The sequence below is a fragment of the Aethalodelphis obliquidens genome, unplaced genomic scaffold (genome assembly GCF_003676395.1).
Source record: "Aethalodelphis obliquidens isolate GAN/ISIS:26980383/991018 unplaced genomic scaffold, ASM367639v1 scaffold24, whole genome shotgun sequence".
Taxonomy (NCBI): domain Eukaryota; kingdom Metazoa; phylum Chordata; class Mammalia; order Artiodactyla; family Delphinidae; genus Aethalodelphis; species Aethalodelphis obliquidens.
This window is the reverse complement of record NW_020837968.1, coordinates 18,170,438-18,192,603: the sequence shown is the minus strand read 5'-3', so window position 1 is coordinate 18,192,603 and position 22,166 is coordinate 18,170,438. Positions and strand designations below refer to the sequence as shown.

The window sequence follows — 22,166 nt, the reverse complement described above, 5'->3', positions numbered from 1 at the left end:
TAAAATTGCAGTTGTGAGCAGAGTGATGTAGAAATCAGGGAGGACCAAGATAGGGAAACTGGTGCCAGTAAGGATTTGGTGTGTTTCCAAAGACCCAATGAAGGCAACCCAGCCTCTGTCCTTCCTCCTGAAACCGACCTGGAGCCCCCTGGGAGAGAACACGGCCTCACTATCTGCAGAGCCAAACTGAACTGCTCTTCCGCAAAACCACATGCGCTCTCTGAAGATGAAAGGATAGTTCTGGTTTGGCTGATTGAGAAAGGACGTCAGCCAACTGTTAAATGGTAGCAATTGCTACGTCTTATCATGTTGGAATTATTTCTTCATCTCTTTGCCTGCCTCTTCTTTAGTGACAGTGTCCTAATGGCTATTCTCTGCCTGTCCAGTTGTCCTTCAAGATTTCCCTCTTTTCCCCTCCTCTGGCAGATGTCTCTTGGATGTGTTTCTGGTTCTGTGTGTCGTGGACCTCCTCATCTGATTATCTGATGTCCCCTGGCTCACTCTGTGGTGGTCAATGAGAGAGTGTGTTAGCTGTTAGAATACAGATGAAGGAGTAACCATTGATTGATTGACAGGGAGTAAAGCAAGATGAAAGATGACTTTGTTACTTTGTTTCACACCTAGGTGACTGAATGCAACAGAAATCCAGAACAAAAGCAGTGTTTCAGAGTTTGAGTTGAGAGTTTAAGTTTAGTTTTGCATATATGCAGTTTGAAAAGAGGACAAGCTACCTCAGTAAGAATGTGCATAGGCCAGTTGAGGGGCTACCTTGGAACTCAGACCAGTTCTTTTAGCTAATACTCTGTGCAACTTGTAATGTAGACTTGATGCTCATGCGGCCCAGATTCATCCTTCCATGACAAGCGTCCACTCCAGATTTCGCCCAGTCATCCAGTGAGGCCAGTGATGGCATCAGCGAGGCAGCCCAGATTAGAAAAACAGTTCAAAGCACAATCAACTAAAAGCTCAGAGGGAACTTTATTTAACTGGAGTTGTCTGCTAAGTCCCAAGAATTGGATTGGTTGTTTGACAGTCAAGGAAGTACAATACAGTCGGATGATTCTGAAATATATTTTGAGTTTGAATTTTTTCCCAAGAGGACTGTTTGAATATAGATTAACTATTGAAGTACATGAACACATTAAAGATTCTTTTTATTAGTTTTACCATTGGCACTAAAAATAGTTTAAAAGAGTATAGTTAATACTGTCCCATTCTTATAAATTTAAACTATCCTTATTAATTTAAAATAATTTTCACAATTCCATTCTAATTAATTAAAATTGTCTTACCCTTAATCTTATTATCCTATCTTTATTAGAGAAACTTCTTACCATCTGGTGTTTAAAATCATTGTATTTTAGATTTAACAATCTAAGTTCTTCTTAGGGAAACTTGTCATACTTGCTTATTAATTTCTTCTCATTTTGGGGTCTGAAATGGTACAAATTAGAATCCTAACTCTGGGAGCATACAGGATATTTAATAACTTACATTCTTTTATTTTTAAAGAACCGACAAGAAAACCTTGGGAAAGAGCAAGTACAATGAATGGCAGCAAGTCACCTGTTATTTCCAGGTATCAGTTTTTTTCCTAAGTTTTATTTTAGAATTGTACCTGAAAAGAAATCTGCATTTTTATTGTAAAAAATATTCGAATGGTAGATCTGAAATTGTACAAAGGAGCAAATAAAACATCTATAATCCTACTGCTGTTGGACGACCACTAAGCCCCACTGTATTTTTATTAGTAATTGTCTAAATTCTACCCTATGCTTATTATTGTCACCCAGGTTGTCTGAAATTTTAAGATAGCTTTATTCCTCCCAATTTTTTTATTTTGAAAAAATTCAGAACTGCAGAAAAGTTGAAAGAAGAGTATAGCAAACGTCCGTGTGCCCATCACTTAGATTCACCAGTTATTAACATTTTGCCAGCATTGGCTTGAACTCATATCTACACATCCACACTTGCTTCTCTGAATAGGTGGAAGGCAGTTTGCAAATCTGTGCTGCTTCAGCCTGAATACTTTAGCATTTTTATTAAGAAACAGGACATTCTCCTGTATAACCTCAATACCATTATCCCTGTCAATAAACAACATTGAACTTTTGAAAGAAACTTATGTTTTAAACTGAAAGGCAGCTGGAGAGAAAAAGCTACAATGTTTAAGAGAGAGTAAAATAAAACCTAAAATTTTGAATTTATAAAGTAGAAAGATTTATTTTTCAGTTGAAACTTCTGATTATAATCGAGTTAGAAAAGATAATGCTCAGAAACAAGACTGGTTAATTCGTGTTTCTGCAAGTGGCTTTGTATGCATGGTCAAGCAAATTCAGTATTTCTTAGCCAGGCATACTTTACTATCATAACTAACTTTATATCATAGGTCTTTAAACATAGGTGAAACTTTTTCTTGGTTTATGAGACAGTTTAAAGGACTCATATTTTTTCCAGAGAAAGGTATGTATCTAGAGACTAAAGAGTTTTTTCGCCTTTTCTTTCTGAGCTATTTGTCTTATTTTTGCCTCATAAAAAGCAAACTTGAGTCTAATTATAGAAACCTAATAAAGAAAAATGCAAGAGTAGATCTTATATTGTCACAAGTCTGTTGTGTGTTAGCTTCAATCTAAGTTTGGGTTTGTTTTTTGTGTGGTTCTTTCTGTTGGTGGGAAGATTTGGTGATGACATAGTTATTTAAGCTCCGCAAAGAAACTGGGCCTTTTTTGAATGTATAGAAGCTTTCAGTTTCTAAGTGACTGAAAGATGAATATATTTGATTTTAGGAGAAAATGGCAGAATTGCTTTTGGTGAACATGTTTTTTCAGTAGAGTAGAAAAATTGCACATTTATGTTCTCGCGTACCTAATTGATGTGGCCTTCTAATGCATCTCCAGTAGTTGTTACAGATTTTCTTCCGTAGCACATTACGAAGCCTGGTTTATCAAGTGCATATCAGAACAGAACTGTGACATGCCATTTGTCCTTTGTCACTACTTTCATCCCTTCCTCATTGATAGGGATTCTGTAGTGAGCTTGGCTGAAGCTAAACTTAAATTCATGGCAAAAGTCCTATCTTAGAAGGGACATGGAAAAGCTTCTCCAGGTGGAATGTATGTGTTCCTTGATGTGGGTGGGTTCATTTAATGAAGGAAAGAATTTTATTTCAGAGATTTTTCAGACTTCTAAAGGAAGTTTAAGTAAGTGCTCTAAACATCACCATTTAAAAAATATTTTGTCAAATACAGGTTCTTATATCTAGTAGTGTATTGTAATGATGTTCTAGCTCTGGTAGATAGTTTTCCTCTCTCTTCCCAAAATAGACGTTCCAATTCTTTCCTGAGCGCTCATATCCCTTTTGATAGATTTGATCCAACCACTGATATGTATGTCTTAAAATTTCACTGCAAGCAGTTTTAAACCATAAAAGATTTTTAAAATATGTTTAAAAGACTAATAACTGTATTGCTTTTCTTCCTAAATTATTTACCCTGTTCCTTCTGAAAGCAAGTATCTTGGCCATTTTTTGTTTTTATTTAAGCACACTTTATTCTTGCACAGGACTGAAAGTACCCATTTCTCTTCTGAACATCCATGTCAAAATTATGTTAGTGATAAGATGGATTAATATCCTATAATATACATGAGATATTGCATTATGCTCTATTTATTAAGTGAAGATGTCAGACAGAATAAAAGCAAGAGTGTTGAAGTTAAAAATGCTCTAAATCATGCCTGGAACATAACATTGGAAAGTTTGTGAATTCTTCCCGTGGTTTCTATTAAGAGCTTACAGATCTTGTATTCAAGATGGAAAAAGAGTTCTTTATGTGCCTCCTGAGAAGAGTTAATTATGTATACTTCAAGCTATAGTGATTTTCATTGTGTTTTTTATTTGAACCTGTAGTTTTATTTGTATTCACTCTAATAGAAATGTCTTTGGTTGTGTTCTGATACTTGTTGAATCTTTGTATAGGTAGATTTTACTATGTCTGCAGTCTGTAAAAGTAGCCATTGGCATAATGATTTTTAAAAATTCTCTATAATTGTCAAGTAAACAGTGTCCTCACATAACTAGATTCAGTCTCCAAATAATTCTTTTTTAATTGGGAAAAACAGTTATTTTAAAGTTAATGGACTCCTTTAGTTCTTCTTCTGTTTGCTATAACTAAAAACCTATAAAACAGTAACATAATGAGAATTAATTTTTAAAGTTCTATTGTATACCCCTTTAAATGGTTTTTCCCCTTCATAGACGGGATTCTTCAAGGAAAAATCAGATTGTTTTTGACAACAGGTCCTATGATTCATTACACAGGTATCATCCTGATGTGACTTTGTGATTTGAGACTTTGAAATAATATGTTATAGGGCTGAGCTTTTTCTACATGGATTGGTCATCACCACAGGGAGAGATGTAGGCAGATCGAGCCTTTCATATTTAGCTGTATTTAGAACACTTTTTAAAAAAATTCTGAGCGATTTTAATGAGAAAAATTAATAGATTAATAGTATTCATTTCCCCGTCATCAGTTTATATTTGGATTATGATAAATATAAATGATAAACATATCAGAAACACTAACATAAATGATAAACATATCAGAAATACTAGCATGGGAATCTAAGGCCTCATATATCTAGAGTGTTTGTAGCTTTTGCATTTTATTTTAAAGGCCGTTCTCTTTATGAGTATAAGACAAGGCTTTAAAAATTTGAATAGAAGATCCTGTACTGTTTGTCACTGGAACACAGGACAGTACTATAGCCACAATTGTAATAATTTATTATTTGAGGAAAATCTCTATTTCCTACATACTTTGCAGTATACTGAGTATCTTTAACAACCTAACATCCTTGAGATTATTTCTTTTCTAGGATGAGTCTTATTATACCATTTTTTAATTAAGAAAACTTAGGATATGAGCCATGTATTTCTTTCTTGATTAAAAAAATTGACAATTACTTAAAATCCTCAAGTGCTTAAGCCATATTTAGAATTAATTTGGCAGAATAGAGACTTAAACAGTTGTAGTACAGTTATTTTATAGGCAGGTATCTAGAGGCAACACTCTCATTATAAAGTAATAAAAACCTCTGAGAATCCCCCTTTTTTCTTATCAATTATGGTAAAAACCCTTATGTTAGAAATAACTGAGACATACCCATGTTATTATATACATCTATTTTTAAAACTACACATCAGGTCTACTGGGAGCATGAATTAAATAGTATATGGAGGGGGTGTCTATGGCAGTGAGTAAGGAGTTCTGTAATCAGACTCTGTGTGGCCAGACTGTTATTAGCTACAATTATTTTCATGCCATAGATGATTAAAATATTTGGTAAGTTCATTTTGTCAGCCAGTTAAATCTGCATAAAGTGTTCATAATACAATAGTGAAACAGTTTCTCCTGCTTTTTTTGAGATGGTTTAATTGTTTTGAGCAGAAGACTTATTTAGAAAATTTGCTAGCACATAGAAAAGTAGCATTTAACAATGAGATTTTCTGTTGTAAATCTTCTCAGTTACCTTGCTGCTTTCATACGTAGTGCCCCCTGGGATAATGTTGATAAGCCTTTTTTGAGAAGTGGTGATTACGTCTTTCCTTCAGTATGAAAAGTTCCCCCCTTTAGTAAATTATCACGGTGGTGGTGGTGGTGGTGGTGGTGGTGGTGGTGGTGATGGTGGTGGTGGTGGTGGTGGTGGTGGTGGTGGTGGTGGAGGAGGTGGAGGTGGAGGTGGATTGCATGTTAGCATGAGTTAAAGTTTTTAAAAATTGCATGTTTCCACAGTTTTCTGTCATATAACAATAATTTTGCATTGTTTATTAAATATGGATATATTCATAACATACTGCCTGGTTAAGTAGCCGACCGTAGTTATTCACATGAATTTCAGGGATAGTCCGTAACATCTTACCGAAAAACTCTAACAAACTCTTTGGCCAGCCCGGTATAAGTTTAGGAGAAAACAGTTAGCTAGTTTGTACCAGTTAAATGTGAAATGTAAAAGAAAAGCAGAATAAATAATAATTTACTTCTGGAGAGCAGGATGGACACTATGGGTAAATGAAATGCACAGTATGTCAACCTTTATGAATATTTACTGTATAGACCAGGCTCTCCAGAGCACTGTGACTTGCACACTGTGGGTCTCAATACGTCTTAATTGACTGTAGAATTAAGTAGTCTCAGCAAAGTGAAAAAGGTGTATTGTCTCAAGAGGGAAGGAAGTATGTCATATAAATCTTCTTATCCAACCCAGGGCCTAGCTCAGTGCCTCTTGAATGAGGTTTTCTGAAAGTTATTATTTTTCTTGTTCATATAAACATAGCAGCAGATATGTAATAAAATTGGTTGTCTTCCTTCACAGCAATCTTTTAAGTTGTCATATGTTTGATGTTAAAGCAGATTAACTCAATATTTTATCTTCACAAACAGTGCCTATGGGTTTGAAGTATAAATATGCCTTATAACAATTATAAGTTTGAAAAAGTTATTATACCCATTGAATCTTGGTTCAAATATCTAACATTGGTACTCTGCAAAGTTGGAAATATATGACCTGACTAATGGTTTTCATTTGCATTGATTTGTGACCCTTAAAGAGTGGCCACTTAGTGTATACTAACCTGAAGATAAAGGACCATCTAATTAAAATTCTAGATTTTCCACTTAGTATTTTCTCTCATTGCCAGAATTGGAGAGGGAGCCATGACTGACTGACTTGATAAAAATGTACCTAATACTTAAGACTTATTTCTCCATGTAAAATTTTTAACAGAAGCTAAACTTCTGAAAGTGCAATAGTAATTGACCATTTGCTTCTATGTGGCATTCCCCTCCCTTTTCCTTTTAAAAAAATAAGTTTATGGAAGTAGTTAGATGACAATTCAGATGATGTCTTCATAAAAACTTCATTGGGAAATAGCCACATGAATATACTTTTAATTTAATAATCATTTTTCCAATATCCTTATTTGTTTTGATGCTTAAAACGGAATAAAACACATACAAAGAAATCATACTCATTAAGTATTTTTTCCCCCTGCATAGAATTTGTAAATTGATTTATATAGAGTGAAATATTCAAGTCTTTATAATTTCCTGTTCATTGGTTTGCCAGATATTTAGTAGATAACGTACAGTTTCAAAAGGAGAAAACATGATTGTTTTACTTGGGCTGGGACGTTGCGGCTGGCCTCCCGTCTGTCCTGATCACCATGCCACATGTTACCCAGTCACCCTCCTCGTGCCCAAAGAGTGTCGTCCTCTACTGGAGAAGTCTTCTCATCTTATCACCTTTTTCTGATTTCTTTACAAATAACTGATAATACTGAGAAAAGTGAGAAATACTTTCATATGTTCTTATCAGTTCTGCAACTATTAGAACAATTAACTTTTTAACTCATGTTTTAAGAAATGTACTTTAATCTGGTGTTGGGTTGGTAAGTTTGCAATTACTAATGAACTCATTAAATATCCTAAGCGTTATTTACCTGTCCTGAAAATTTCATCTGTACAGACCAAAATCTGCACCCTCGTCACAGCCCAGTGCCAACGGAGTCCAGACGGAGGGACTGGATTATGACAGGCTGAAGCAGGTGGGCGACCAGTGGCAGCTTCCCCTTATTTGCACTTGTTCTTTTTTAAAAAATATCCCATGTGCATATGTTTGACAGGTTGCGAACGTGTTTGAAAAGAATGTAGAGTTAGATATTTTTTTACGCAAGTTAAACAGTGGCATTAGTACCATGTTATTTTTTTCAAATCCTCATGTTTTGGTTCATAAGTTTGCATAAAGTGCCAACAGTGGTGGAGGATAGGGGCAATGGTTTAATGGTATATTATAAACATTAAATGTAAGTGAATGGTGTACAATTGCTTAAAAAAAAAATGGGCTTGCACTTTTCACTTATCATTAGCCGAAATGGACCCACCAAGTCTGGTTTTGGCAAGAATGTGAGGAAAATGGGCACTCTCACCTCACATACTTCTGCTTTCTAGGAAGCGGTTTGGGAAGACAAACCAAAAGCCTTAAAAATAAATGATTTACCTTTGAACCCGGCAATTTCACTTTGAAGAATTTATGCTAAGAAAATAGGATAGAAGTATGTAACTATACAGTGTGGAGGAGGGCACTGCAGCTATTAAGGAACCATAACTGAGAATATTGAACAATGAATTGTGAACACTTGCCCACATTAGGTGAAACAGACAGGTAACCAAACAGTATGAACAGTTATGTCGATTTTATAAAAAGGAAAAAGATATTGTTCGTATTTTGGATGCATATGCATTATATTTAATACCTGTATACACAGAAAAAAAAAAAAGGAAGGAGTAATAGGTGATTTTGGAACCTTGAACTATCTTATTTCTAGAAGAGGTAAATAATTTTTTTTTTAAATAGTGGTGTTTAAAAGATTTGAAATGGAAGGCAGGACATCTTAGTAAAACAACTCTCAGTTTTGCAGACCTGAGTACAGATGTGCCTGTAGTGAAAAATTTAATTTTTGTCTTCTTACCCTGCACTTCAGGGTAGCCTCTGAAAATAACGGTTGCACAGATCACTGCAGCAGGCTTTTATTGAGTGTCTGGCGGACTTCAGTGCTACGCATTTGCTAGGTTATTCGCACGACATTGTCCCCTAATTCTCACAGTAGTCAGATAACACAGTGTTTGTACTCAAGTTGTGCACATCTGAGGTTCAGAGAAGTTAAATTTACTCAGTCCCACAGTCAGGATCAGAACCCAGTCTAAAGACTCAGACCTACTAGAGAAATGGACTTGAGGATATGGGCAGGGGGAAGGGTAAGCTGGGACGAAGTGAGAGAGTGGCATGGACATATATACACTACCAAATGTAAAATAGATAGCTAGTGGGAAGCAGCCGCCTAGCACAGGGAGATCAGCTTGGTGGTTTGTGACCACCTAGAGGGGTGGGATAGGGAGGGTGGGAGGGAGGGAGACGCAAGAGGGAGGAGATATGGGAACATATGTATATGTATAACTGATTCACTTTGTTATAAAGCAGAAACTAACACACTTAAATTATTAAAAAAAAAAAAAAGAACCCAGTCTTTATTCAGAGTTCGCTTTTCCCATTCTATCACTCATTTTTTAAAATGCCAACAAAGTTTGAGTGGGGCTTAAAAAGAGACCAATAATGTAGCAATAATGAGTTCAAAGTTAAATAGGAATTAAAGAGACAAATACTAACAATTTCAGATCAACCTAATTTTTATACTGCAAAGCTGTTTGAACAGTTCAGTTGAGTTATGTAATTTGAAAAGCATGTGGTCATTGATAATCAAGCCCTTGTTTCCTGTGTGTTAAACATGGCTTTCTTTTCTTGAAAAACATTTTAAAATGGAGCACTTGCACACATTTAAAATATGGTAAGTTCTTGGCAATCTGAAGTAGGGGACTAGAAGAGAGGATAGATTTGATTTTAGGACTGATTTTAAGTTAAATCAGTTAAAGTTAAGTTAAATAAGTTAATTTGAAAAAGGCTATCTGTTAGTCCATATAATAACTTCTGTGCCTCAGTTTCCTCATTGGAAAATGAAGGAATTAAACTAATTGATAGTTTTCAACCTTATTTTAAGCGTGAAAAGCTTTTTTTAAAAATGAACCTTAAACACAGAGCAATTTAATGTTACCTGAGGTGTGTGCAGTATTAAAGTCAAATAACTTGAAATTAATCCTTCCAAAGGATAGCTATTTTTCATCCATTAAAATTGTGTCACCTTGGGCTTCCCTGGTGGCGCAGTGGTTGGGAGTCCGCCTGCCAATGCAGGGAACACGGGTTCGTGCCCCGGTCCGGGAAGATCCCACATGCCGCGGAGCGGCTGGGCCCGTGAGCCATGGCCGCTGAGCCTGCGCGTCCGGAGCCTGTGCTCCACAACAGGAGAGGCCACAGCAGTGAGAGGCCCGCATACCGCAAAAAAAAAAATTGTGTCACCTTATTAGCCCTTTTAGCTTTCATATTACACAGTCTTCATTTTTTAACTAGGGGGTATCCATTATTTCAAATTGAACTTTATAAATATTGATTTTGCAAAATATGTAAAGATGGATCGGTTTTCATATAGGAAGGAGGGTCCAGAGCATCACTGTTAACTAGGAACATAACACGGGCCACATAGTACTTTAAATTTGTAGTAGCCACATTACATACAGAGAAACAGGTGGTATTCACTTTAATATATTTTATTTAACCTAATATAGCCAAAATAATATTTAAATATATAATCAGTATTTTTAAATTACTAATGAGTTATTGTACATTACTTGCCTCATACTAAATCTTTGAAATCTGGTGTCTGTTTTACATTTACAATGCATCTCGCTTCAGACTAGCCACGTTTCAAGTGCTCAGTAGCTATGTGTGGCTGGTCCCTGCTTCTTGGACTGTGCACGTCCAGCGGGGTCCGATCCTCTTCCTTCCCCACCTATTAGGGCAACCCCTGAGGGCCCTCCAGGGGAATCCTAGATTCCTTGAAACTTAGTTTGGCAGCTCTGGTGACTCCTGAAGTAAGGAGTCCCCGTACTTCAGACCAGGTGACAGATTGGCCAAGCGCTGGTTGTCCAGTTCACACGTCTTCTTCCTTGAAACTTCTTTATGTATTATTACCTCTTAGACAGCTCCCAGAAGACTAGATTAAAAGCAGAGCCATTACGTTTTCTAGAAATTATCTGAATCATACCTTTCACTGGACGACCAAGTAATTATTTTAGTTTTAGAAAACATTCTGCTTCATATTTTGCTAAGCTAGAATAAGCAAAGATTGGGAAGCAAAGGCCATTAAAACAAAATTTACCAAGGTTAATCTTCTACGACATAAATTGTGACTCTGGAAACGAGAAACATACATAATATTTCATACATTCTTAAAATTTTATGTGAGCAAGAATCTTTTTAACAGTTTTTTTTCTGTATTTCTGATGTTTTTCTCTTAATATTTTAGGACATTTTAGATGAAATGAGAAAAGAATTAACTAAGCTAAAAGAAGAGCTCATTGATGGTGAGTGTCTAAACAAATTTGCTACCCTTTAGAGTAGTGTTCAAGAATAGCCATTTTAAAGAAAATGCAAATAAAGAAATACCCAGTTTATTACTTGAGGGCATAAAACAATTACTTTTCCATATTATCCTGCCCTTTACTTGGTTTAGGAGTCAGGGAGGAGCTCTGTCTCCTTCATATAATGGAAATTATTTGTGAGAATAGGGGTAAGCAAGATTCCTAAGTTTCCAGTGTTGAGTAGTATTAGATGGAAAACTAGGTGAAGAAGTCTTTCTCTAGGTTACTTCTGTTCATCCATCCCATCCCACTGACCTCTTGTTTTAAGCCCCAAAAATCGGTGTTTTCGTTTTGTGTACAAAATGGAGAGAATATATAAATATATAGAAATCAGCGTGGTCTTCGTAAAAATAAGAAAACAAAGATTTCTGCAATGAAAGGTGCAAGATCAGTATGTCTTTTTATCACTGTGAGTTTGAATACAATCGTTAACATTTCTTAAGAATGAATCACCCATTTACTTTACCTCATCATTATATTTACTTTTAATATTTTTCCTTTTCCTACCCAGCAATCAGGCAGGAACTGAGCAAGTCAAATACTGCCTAGAGAATCAAACTAAGGAGAGACAGGACTTTAATCTGGAGAAAGGAAAAGAAAAAAAAAACCTACAAAGAACAGCTGTGTTAACAACAACAAAACCCTTACATCTTGTGAGCTGTAAGAAGAAAATGGAGACAAACAGTCGGAAGGAGGGAAAAACCAACATACTTTGAAAGCCTTCAGACATTACTACTCTGGCGATAAGCTGTTTCCCTCACGGTTTTCTGCTTTTCTCTGACCTTTACAACGGGATGGAGGAGAGTCATATAGGAGTTCCTGTATCAGTTATGCAGAAAATACTGAATCCGTCAGGCAAGATCACCATGCATTGAAATACTTTCATGTCAAGAGAAAAATCGCACGTTTTCCACAATCCATTGCTAAAATAAAGAGGAGAAAGGCTTGAGAATTTTTTTTCAGAGAATGGTGATGAGGAATTTAGCAAGTTATGCTATTGTATTGTAAATGTTTCTCTCAGGTTTGTCTTCCTATCATATTTGATATTCCATGAATAATTGAGTTCAGCCCTGTGTAGGTTAAGATCATAAAATGCGGAACAAATGGAATTGTATGTGCTTTCAAAGGGTGATATTTATAAGAAAGTGTCCTAAAAATGATTTGTTCGGAGTGAGGAATTTTAGAATGATAGGAAGTCTCTCGAGTTTAGCCTTCATGCAATTTTGTAGATTCAAACATAAAATTTGTCCAGAATTTAAAGATTTAGATGCCTTCCTAAATTGTTACAATGCTTTACCAAATCTGTGACTCCTACATAACACAAATCAGTGGTCAAATGTAAAACAGTATATTGTAGATTCACTGTAGGTTTTCAACCTTTTTTAGATTTATGCACGTGGACATTTTTATAATGTAATTACAACCACCACAAAATTAGCTTTTTAAATTGCAGACAGTAATGCATGTCAAACTAATATGTAGTGGCCTTTTCAAGGCCTAGTCCCAGGGAAAACATTTTGTAGAATATAGGGGAGCGGGAGGAAGGGAAGGAATAATTTTTTATTTAAAGTTAATTTCTGCACTATCTTCGTTCTCAGTTATCTGCATGAATAATAATGAGGAATATTTTGTGACTTTAATTCGTAAATATGTTAACAGCACCAAGTACTTAAACTTTTACATCATGTCTTCAGCTATTTGTATTTTCACTTGAGTAAGTTCAGTGGTCTGAAACATGATTCTGAGCTTCACATGAATTACATCTTAGTGTGGGACTCAAAAGTTCCATCCCTGAATTTGGCTGTTATTACCTAGGCGCCCTGCAGCTATACAGGTGTTCAGGTACACATTCCTGACTACAAAGCTGCTTTTGAACCTTGTTATGTTGAAATACTAGAAAAGTAACAATGACGGCAGCAAATTAAGGTCACAGAAATCATTAGATAAAGGGAAAACAACGAGGGGGTTCCTGCATAATTTTCTTTTAATAAATAAAGTGAGACTTAGGTGGTGGAAAGAAGGAACTAGATACTCTACTTACCACCATGTGTGTGCGTGCGTGCGTGTTTGTGTGGGCACTCATGTGTGTGTATGTTATCCACTCCCTTTTCTTTGAAACTTCTAAGATTACAATAGGGGAGAAATCCTGTATGTTGCAATGATAGAATCTTTTGAAATTTTAGGAAATCACAGTTCTCCAGGCTCTCCATCTTGATTTATGCTTGAGTTATTATGTGCCATATTTGCTTTGAAACCTTTGATTATCAGTAGTTTTACTAAAATTTTGAAGAAATAATCCACTTTCGTCTGCTTTCTAGATTTTCTTAATCTAAGTTCATAAGACAGAACTTGTTGATAGCATGGTCTTGTAAGCGCTGCACGTTTGCAGCCATTACCACTTCAAAGAGGTTTGAATGAGGGAATGTTTTTCCCTTGTTAAAATAGTTCCTGTTTCCGTAGAAACTTCATTTTTAGATCTGTGATGGATGAGCTATCATAATTCAAGTATACAGTTCTTTTTTTTCTATCAACTCTTCGTTGTCATCCAATAGTGAAGACATTACAGATGCAGCAAGCTTATGAAGTACTACTTTCTAAAAGAAATAGGAGGCATTTTCATCTTTACTATTGTACTTTTGGTTATGCAAACACTTTGATGATACCATGTTTCTGTCCCCCATAAATCTGGTCAGAAATCACTTTTGATTTTGTTGATTAAGTTAAACAGTCTATAGTAGGATAGAGTACTGGGTACAAGTGGTCCAAAGTAAGATAAAAGACTACGGTAAAAATGCTAGATCTTAAAAAAGAAACTGGTTTATGCACTAAACGTTTTGTGCCTTGGTCTAATATTAACATGATGTCTGTGTAAAATGACAAAAAGAACCAGTGTTGAATCACGTTTTATTTCCTGTCGTTCTGCATTATCCCAGATTGCTAAATGTGGTCTTTCCAAGACGTTTGATTGAATTCCTGTATACATTTGCTGTCCTATGTGACAGTTTTGTCATTGTTAGAGATTTCAGTAATTACAATGGGAAACAGAAGCTTAGGTTATTTTCCTTATCAAAACTATGTTCCCTGGAGCCACAATATTATGATGGTTTTCGTGCTCTTGTACATTGGATGTCTTAAGCTGAGTGCAGTTTAGGGGATCCTTTCTAATTACAGGAAGGTACTTCTTTCCTTCAACACTGTGATCTGACCTGTGACAAATCTGTACTATACACTATGTAAATGGCTAACAAGTCAATTGCAAACCAACTGAATGTACAAATCTTAGTGCTGGTGCTGAAATCTCTTCAGAATAGTCATCATGATCTCAAAGTTCGTTTCAAAATTTGCAAGCATCAAGTGTCAATCAAAACTGAAGATGAAACACTAATGAATGTTGAATTCTCATGCTTTAGGTGTACTTCCTTATTAGAGTTTTTGGTTCTCTGCTATTTTTACCGTACTGTTTCATTTAAATTTCCTACATGCTAACTTCGTTTGTGCGATTGAAATAAAATTGCAGTATATACGTGTTGCTTGTTTGTGACACTTAGATAATCTTCTGACATAATTTGTTGGTTCTAAAATAAGTTGTATTGAATGTAGAAAACACTCTTTAAAGTCCGTGACTTCACTTCTTAAAGTTTACATACCAACACTACAAAGATTTCATAAGTCATAAATACTAAGTAATGTATACAAAGGGAATATGTGGTAATGTATCTATCTACTTTTTGCTTGAAATAGCTATTGGGTGTTCCCTGTGTGTTCTTATTTTCTCTCGGCCCAGCTTGGTACAGTGTCTTACAGTCAAGAGAGTGATAAATGTTTAAGTTTACTCCATTTTGTTTTACAGCGTAGATACGTTAAACTCATTTATGCAGTTAAAATTTTCCTTTATATAGTTTGCAGTGTAAAGGATATTGTAAGGGCCTTACCAAGTACTGAGTTTTAAATATAGTGAAATCTGTATCTATAGTGTCTGTTTATACAGTAGTGTTTGTTTATATAGTGTTTGTTTATATGTAGTTCTTGAAACCCACATATAAGCAGCAGTACGTTTTATCTGACTCTTACGAAGTACTGATTTTGAGTTCGCTTTAAAATTTGAATGTCTTCATTAGAAATACAACAGTCTTTGTCTTCTTTCTCCTACCGGACCCCAACTTTTCCCTCCCTCATCCTCTCCGCTTCTCATGGACCCCATGTTCCTGCCGTTCACTGACGTTTGCAGTCATTACCCAGTCCACAGGTGTAAACATATTAACTGATTTTTTTCTCTCTGTCCTGTCTCGGGTTCTTGCTTCCCTTCATGTATAAATCAGAATGTTTGTCTACAAACTAAGAGTCACTTCCCATTCAAAAATGAATGAAGTAATGGGTGGTAACCTTTAAAATTTGCCTAGATACAACTTTGTCTCCTAAATTTGTATATACTTCCAGTGCCCTTGTGAAGAATTGGTCTTTAAGTTCTAAGTAGTGTTATCCTTTGAAGCACAGTTTACAAAGGTATGCTACCGGATCTCTGTGATTCCTTTCTGTAGCCATCCTAACATTATATATAACCCTATTACCCTTTCAGTTCTATCGATTAAGCGTAAGAATGACATCATATAAAGCATACTGTGTGAAAGAACTCTCTAGGAGCTCTTAATTCCTTTATGAAGCTATTGCATAATCTGCTTTCCTGAAGACATTTACTCCAGCATTCACATTAAAACTCCACACGTGTTCCTGGTAGTACCGTTTTTGTTTTTAACAGATGAATTCGTATCTGTACATCTCCTCAAAGCTCTAAGGGATGAGAAAGGGATCCCGAGAGTATAATGAAATTAGTGATGCTAATACCTCTGACTTTTCACTGAAAAGCCATTTTATATTTAGACTTAGGTGTTTCTGAAGTATGCATAAGGAATCTTTGTCAATCTGGGTGAATAGAATTGTCCCAGGTATCTGGCTACAAAAAGACACAGTGGAGAACATTTATTTTTAAGAGTAGTTTTCTCTCAAAATAAGCACATTTGCCTAAGAAGCTAAAGTTGGTAGCCCCTCAAGAAACGACTGTCGAGGGTCTAGAATGCAGATTTTCTCTGTTGCAAACTTCCAAATGGGCTGTGGGTTATGTTTGTTTCCTTTATGTTGCCTCTAGATAAGTTTTGAGGCTCAGTAGGTTTTTATATCTGTTCATAATACTTTAAAAGTGAAACCTTCAAATTTTCAAAACGTCGAAAACTGATTAGAAAAGAATTACTAGAGTAAATTTAGGAGGGTTAGGGACATGCAGCATCAACTTAAATGGAGGTCTAGGATATCTCCCTTGTTGATACCAATGGTGAATTCACAGAGAAGCAAATTCAATCAGTAAGGAGATACAACTGAAAGCTCCTAATGTTATGAACTATGTAAATATCTCTTTCTAAAGAGCTTTTTTTTAAAAAAAGTAACTGTCCCTGTGAGAGGATAAATAAATGATTGTCATAATGACTTAGGATGTTGAAAGAATTACTGCCACATTTATTGGTTATTTTTGTTCAATCTGATGAAATCAATATATCTGAACGTCAAGAAAGGAAAAAAAGGACTTTTCAGTTATTATAGATTCATGTGTTGCACATAAACTCTCTAAGCTGAAATGTTAGTATCAGTTAAGGCATGTAGTTGGCTTCAAATACTTGCTGATTAATTTAACATGAAGAATAAATAAAGCTGAATCCTCAGTTTTAAGTGTTTGAGCCAAAAGGTCCCCGTCACTGAGATGTACCCCACTTCTCTGAAGCATGTTGTATACTTGGAGCAGAGAGCAGAGCCCCTGGAAGCTTCTGGTATAGGTCTGTGGGATTCCTAGGTAGAGGGAAGAAATCAGGGCCTCGGAGGCAGCTGAGGGTAGGGAGGACATATGCATCATCTAAAGAGTGTTGTGGTGTGTGTTTGGTTTTTTTGCGGTACGCGGGCCTCTCACTGTTGTGGCCCTTCCCGTTGCGGAGCAGCAGGCTCAGCGGCCATGGCTCACGGGCCCAGCCGCTCTGCGGCATGTGGGATCTTCCTGGACCGGGGCACGAACCCGCGTCCCCTGCATCGGCAGGCGGACTCTCAACCACTGCGCCACCAGGGAAGCCCAAGAGTGTTCTTTTACATCACTTTTTCATATAATTCTAACTGAAAACTCAAATACGACCTTTTTTCAACGGTTCTGAGAGAAGACAGCTTTCATTTTAATAGAACTTACTAGAAAAGCTGATATGTTTCATTAGAGGACTAAGTTTGCATTTACTCCATAAGTGTAAAAATCTGTATAAAAATCACAGCCTCATAGTTTATCATGTTTAAATTTGATTTAACTTTTTTCCCCTTTGGCTCCAAGACTGATTTCTTCAGCAATAGATAACAATTTTTAAAATATATAAAAAAGAAATTGCTAATGTAGGCAGTGAATAACGTCATATGGGTGCATTTGGTTTTTGGTTAATGGTGGTTCTTCCAAGAAGACTTAGAATATATTAAAAAGCATGCAGTTAGTTGGTCCTTTGGATTACACAGGAAATGGCATTTAGAAAATTTACATTGAAGAAATTTATATTGATAGGTGTTTACATTGAAGGATATTTAATTCTCTGTCAGGTCCCAAAGTTTCCATTCAAATCTATAGAAAATGAGAAAATAGGTTCTTGGTTTACACTTAAAATACAAGCTATTTTAATCATACAGAAGAAATTGCCACAGAAGACTTTTCAAGATTATGGTTCATTCATGCCCTTAGTCACGTCCATGGAACCTTAGTCTGAGTCCCTTTTTTAAAGATTAAAGGCATTTTTAGAGACGTTTTTCAATTTGCTTCATTTAAATTTTAGGTGAGAGATACCGATTTGGAATTTTTATTGTCATTAACCATGTTGAACTCAGGTGTAAACTCGGTTTGTTCTGCCTGCCGTGGCATTGGGTGTTTTAAATGTTCCGGAGTTTCCTTAGATGCTCGTATCCTCAAGTCTGAGGTTTGTCCGTTCTTGGTGGTGGACTAACTTAGCGCTGTCACCCAGGCCCCGTGTGACCTCAGGTGCTGCCAGGCTGCCCGGCAGTGGTGGTTGGGCAAGTGGAAGCTGGGCGTGATGAACTTACATGTAGACCTAAGTTAGTTCTGCGCCTTGAAGGGTTGGTGGTAGGCACTGACTTTGACACTAAAATGTCCAGGGAGAATCATTTCCCCCTGAGAAAAGTATTGGGAGGATTTAGATATTCAGAAGAGAGGTGTATTAAAATCTGGCCTCCTTTTCTACCTACTTATTACCAAGGGGAATGGGAGTTTCAGGCCTGAGCCAAGGAGTTTACAATTTGGTTTCCTTAACGTAGACACCTCATCATTATAGGTTTCAGTTGCTGAAATTGAATTTTACGGGGTAGTATTTGGTCCTCACATAAAATAGCCTTGTTTCTGAGAGTAAACATCTTAAAAGATTCTTATTTTAACCCACTTCTTTGCCCCTTTCTTAGGCTGGACACTTCGTGTTCCTCCCACTTTGCCGTCTCACTCCTCCCTTTGTGTGTGGGAAGTGGACCGGTCATTGGCCTGGGCTCCAGCCGGCTTGACCAGCTGTCAGGCTGCAGGGCTAGTCCATGTGGTGGTCTCCAGGCCGTGTCTCTGAGGTTGCCCCTCCTTTTAACACTTAGCTCTGTGTGTCATCATCCAGTGTGTACTCTGCAGCCACTGGTTTGCTTTATTTCTTCCTTTTTGATCCAAGAGAAGGGGAAAAGGGCCCGAGTTTTACTCTCTGATCCTAAGTGCTGCTTTTAATTGTTTCAAAATCTTAGACCCTATTCACTGGAAAACATGCATCCTAGGTGTGAACAGTAAGGGAAAACTGATGAAGTGATGATTTTGCAGTCGTGCCGCATGCAGTGTTAGTGCTATGTTAACTGCTGCCCCAAGGCCCTCTGCTCACTCGTGAGATTTCACAGATTGGGTTACAGGTGTCTGCGTTCTCCTGGCCACGGCCTCAGCCTGGAAGCACAGGCATCCATCCATTCCCACAGATCCAAGTGATACCGTGTGGGATCATGTGAGATGTGAAACCGTGCTCCGGTTACGATTAGATCAGTGACAAAGCCCTTTTGATTCTTTTTCTGGCCCAGTAGCTTTTTTTTAAGTAAACACTCTGCAGAGCTGGATGGAGTGAAGCAGCCCTTCTCTGTTTCTTGGGGAGGAATACACTTGAGCAGCTCTCATGTCCCCTGAGCCCGCTGTACCGTGGTTCCTTCTATCACTGTCATCCATGGGAGGAATAATGCCCTCCCCTCTCTGCCCTTCTTCTTATACACGAGTGTACAAGCTGTCATTCCTTCCCAGGTCCTTGTTAATCCAAAAGACTAACGGCAGTTTCTTAGCCAATGAGGTGACTCTCCCGCACCATTTGGGTGAATGTTGTTCTTAGTTCTTGCTTGATCTTAAGGAGAAGATAATTGGCACAAAGTCAGAGGTTGAATCGGAAGGTTTGGGATTAGAAAAGATGAGTCCTGTTTTGCAGATGTTCTTTTACTTCTGTTCTTTGTGGGCATGTGTGTGTTTTGGAATTCACTTTTTTTAGCAATAAGACACGCTTTTCATAATGTGTATTTTTTTTCTTTTGGGGGGGAAAATGAAGTGTTTCTAACAAAAGTGAATGAGCTAGAAAGAAGATTCTATCTTGAGACATCTGTAGTTGGTGCAAAATATTCAAAACTCAATTACAGTATTTACACATTTTCATAGACATTCTTTTTTTGGTTTGCTTGATAAGACTGAATGAGGAAGCATCCCTGCAGTCTGTAGTTATAGCAGCATTGCAAGTCTGGTCTGTAGCTGGGGTAGAGAGAGTGGGTGAGTTAGGGCTAGTCCCATCTGTGCTTGAGTGGAGTGGGACTTCAGGCAGAGGTCGATCCAGGTAAGTTCCAGTTCAGAGCTTTCTGTTGCCTCGCCTGTGGGAGGAGTTTTCGAAACCTTTTACTTGGCCTGAACGAAAATCAGTTCCATTGTGCTTTCTGCTGACGTCTGGGGAGTTGGGATGACCATATGAGTGAATGACAGGAAGGCTTTTTTGGTGCTTTTTAATCTTACTTTCGAGAAGTGGGGGAGTCAGGGATGAACCTTTCTGGTTGGAGAGCAACATACACCATTTCCATTATGAGATTTAGAATGTTAAATACATTCTCCTTTTCAGACCTACCTAGTTGATAGGACAACAGCATCCTGTAGCAGAGCCAGTTGGTAAAGTTTAAAGGTGAATTTCTTGTGGTCCAGATGGGTTAGTCCTCCATGTTATCCTGCTTTGCTACAAAATTTTAAAACTAGAAATGTGCATTTATGTCCTTAAAGATTATGCAGAGCGGTTTTCTTTGCTAAGGATGTGAGTACATGCAGCCCGTGAACCTAGGGCTTTATAATCTGGGAGTGAGCCTCTTAAGGCAGTATGGACTGAAATAACACTTTAAAAGTTAAGGTTGACTTAAACATATCCAAGGCCATATTTGAATTGGAATTAGAAATTATTTAATGTGTATACAGAACCTCGTGTATCTTATCTCTTGGAATTTCTGAGTTACTGGCCTTGCTGAATTTCAGGAATAAAAGAAACTGGTAGCAACTTGTTTTCAAGCAACAAATTGTAAATTGCTGCTTGACTCAAAAATCATTTGTAAATCCAAATAAAGGGGGATCTTATTGTCAGGAAACATTACCTTCCAAGTTTGGAGCCTACCTTTAAGAAAGAGAAGTGGAGGAGAGGGTGAGACACAAAACCAAAATGGTTGGCAGGGTAGGTGGGATTAGACGGCACCAGGGTTTTGCACCAAAGTTTCAAATATGAATAAATAAAAAGGAGGACCACTTGCAAGACAACTTAGGAAGGACTTGCCAGAAAGTAGCAGCTCCGGCTGCACAACAGTGCCTTCAAAATGATTCTCTGTGTGAATTGCATGCAATTTCGTGTAACCGTAAAGTGTAACCTGTATGTGCATGACGTGTCTAGAGCGTGTAAAGTTAAGTTCAGCAGAAAAGGGGCGTAGCCCTGCCACTGATGGGTCAGCGAGCCTGCTGAAGTCCTTGGACTTAACGCGACTTCTTAGGTCTGCAGCATCAGAGCCCTGTGTTTGCATTAAGCAACCATATTGAAATCGGATCCATTTCTTCCTTTGTACTTTCTTTCCTACTTTGCAGCTTTGCTGGTTTTAACTGTTTCACTCTTCTGCTTCTTGGTATCCTTTCTTGTTTTGAAATAAAAAGATGAAATACTTAAGTCAAAGAAGACTTGTTTTTATTTTACCAGTGCTCTTAATTTATCAAAAAATATATGATGTGAAACAGAGTGTTCCACTTTCTTGGTTGTGATTCTGACCTCAAAATATGCTCAGTTCTAAAAACTTGAAGAGCTTTTTCTGGGCCGCCTCCTGCATTTCAACCCGTCGCTAAGGAGGGTGTCAAGCAATCTCCCTTCATCCCTGAACGCAGCTCTTCACTTCTGTCTAATGGTGTCCACAGAAAACAGTGCCGTCCTCACTGGAGCCACCCAAGGCCACTGCCCAGACTCAATGAGCAGCCTGATGGACAAATGAATGGCTGCCTCTGGGCTACAAATACCCTGTGCTTTTCAGTATCAACTGTGTTGTGTCCGTAACCCAGGAATAGTGCTACCACAAAATCACTGCATGCGGATGCTGGGAGTGCTTTGGAGTCCTAGAGAATGGAGGGCACCTGAGGCTTGCACGTTCTTGTCTTGCGACCATCCCATTCTCACTGGATTTCCTAGAGGCCGGTTACCTTTCAGCCAAGAATATCTGCGAGCTTGTGGTTTGTAAGGAGCTTGCTGGTACATTCATGTAGACTGTGTGACCATTCAATGGCCTCACTTCAACTTCTGCATTTCCCCCCCCCATTCTCTGAAGTCAGGAAAGCGAAAAGAAGGCTCTTCATAGCCTGAACTAAAGCAACTTGAGTGCTTTCCTTTTTCACTAACCTCATTTCTAGCTGAATTTCTTTTCCTCTCCTCCCCTTTTCAAATATCTGAGAAGCCCCCGAGGTTCACAGGAAAGGAGTCGGGGAGGGTACACTGTGACGTC

The 22,166-nt window shown here is 37.4% G+C and overlaps 1 protein-coding gene across 9 annotated transcripts in view; it reads left to right on the top strand.

Annotated features, from left to right (window-relative positions):
* Positions 1-14,844, top strand: part of ENAH (ENAH actin regulator) — a 155,599-nt gene extending 140,755 nt beyond the window's left edge. For 5 of the 9 annotated variants that reach the window (XM_027122304.1, XM_027122300.1, XM_027122302.1 and 2 more), the window contains 5 exons: positions 1,513-1,579; positions 4,256-4,318; positions 7,528-7,606; positions 10,976-11,033; positions 11,602-14,844. In XM_027122304.1, coding sequence (XP_026978105.1) covers positions 1,513-1,579; positions 4,256-4,318; positions 7,528-7,606; positions 10,976-11,033; positions 11,602-11,639 — 305 coding nt within the window. In that variant the 3' untranslated portion in view covers positions 11,640-14,844. Of the gene's footprint in view, positions 1-1,512; positions 1,580-4,255; positions 4,319-7,128; positions 7,348-7,527; positions 7,607-10,975; positions 11,034-11,601 lie in introns of those variants that run through there. The other 4 variants (XM_027122305.1, XM_027122303.1, XM_027122301.1 and 1 more) reach the window with 2 other exon arrangements.
* The last annotated feature ends 7,322 nt before the right edge of the window (positions 14,845-22,166 follow it).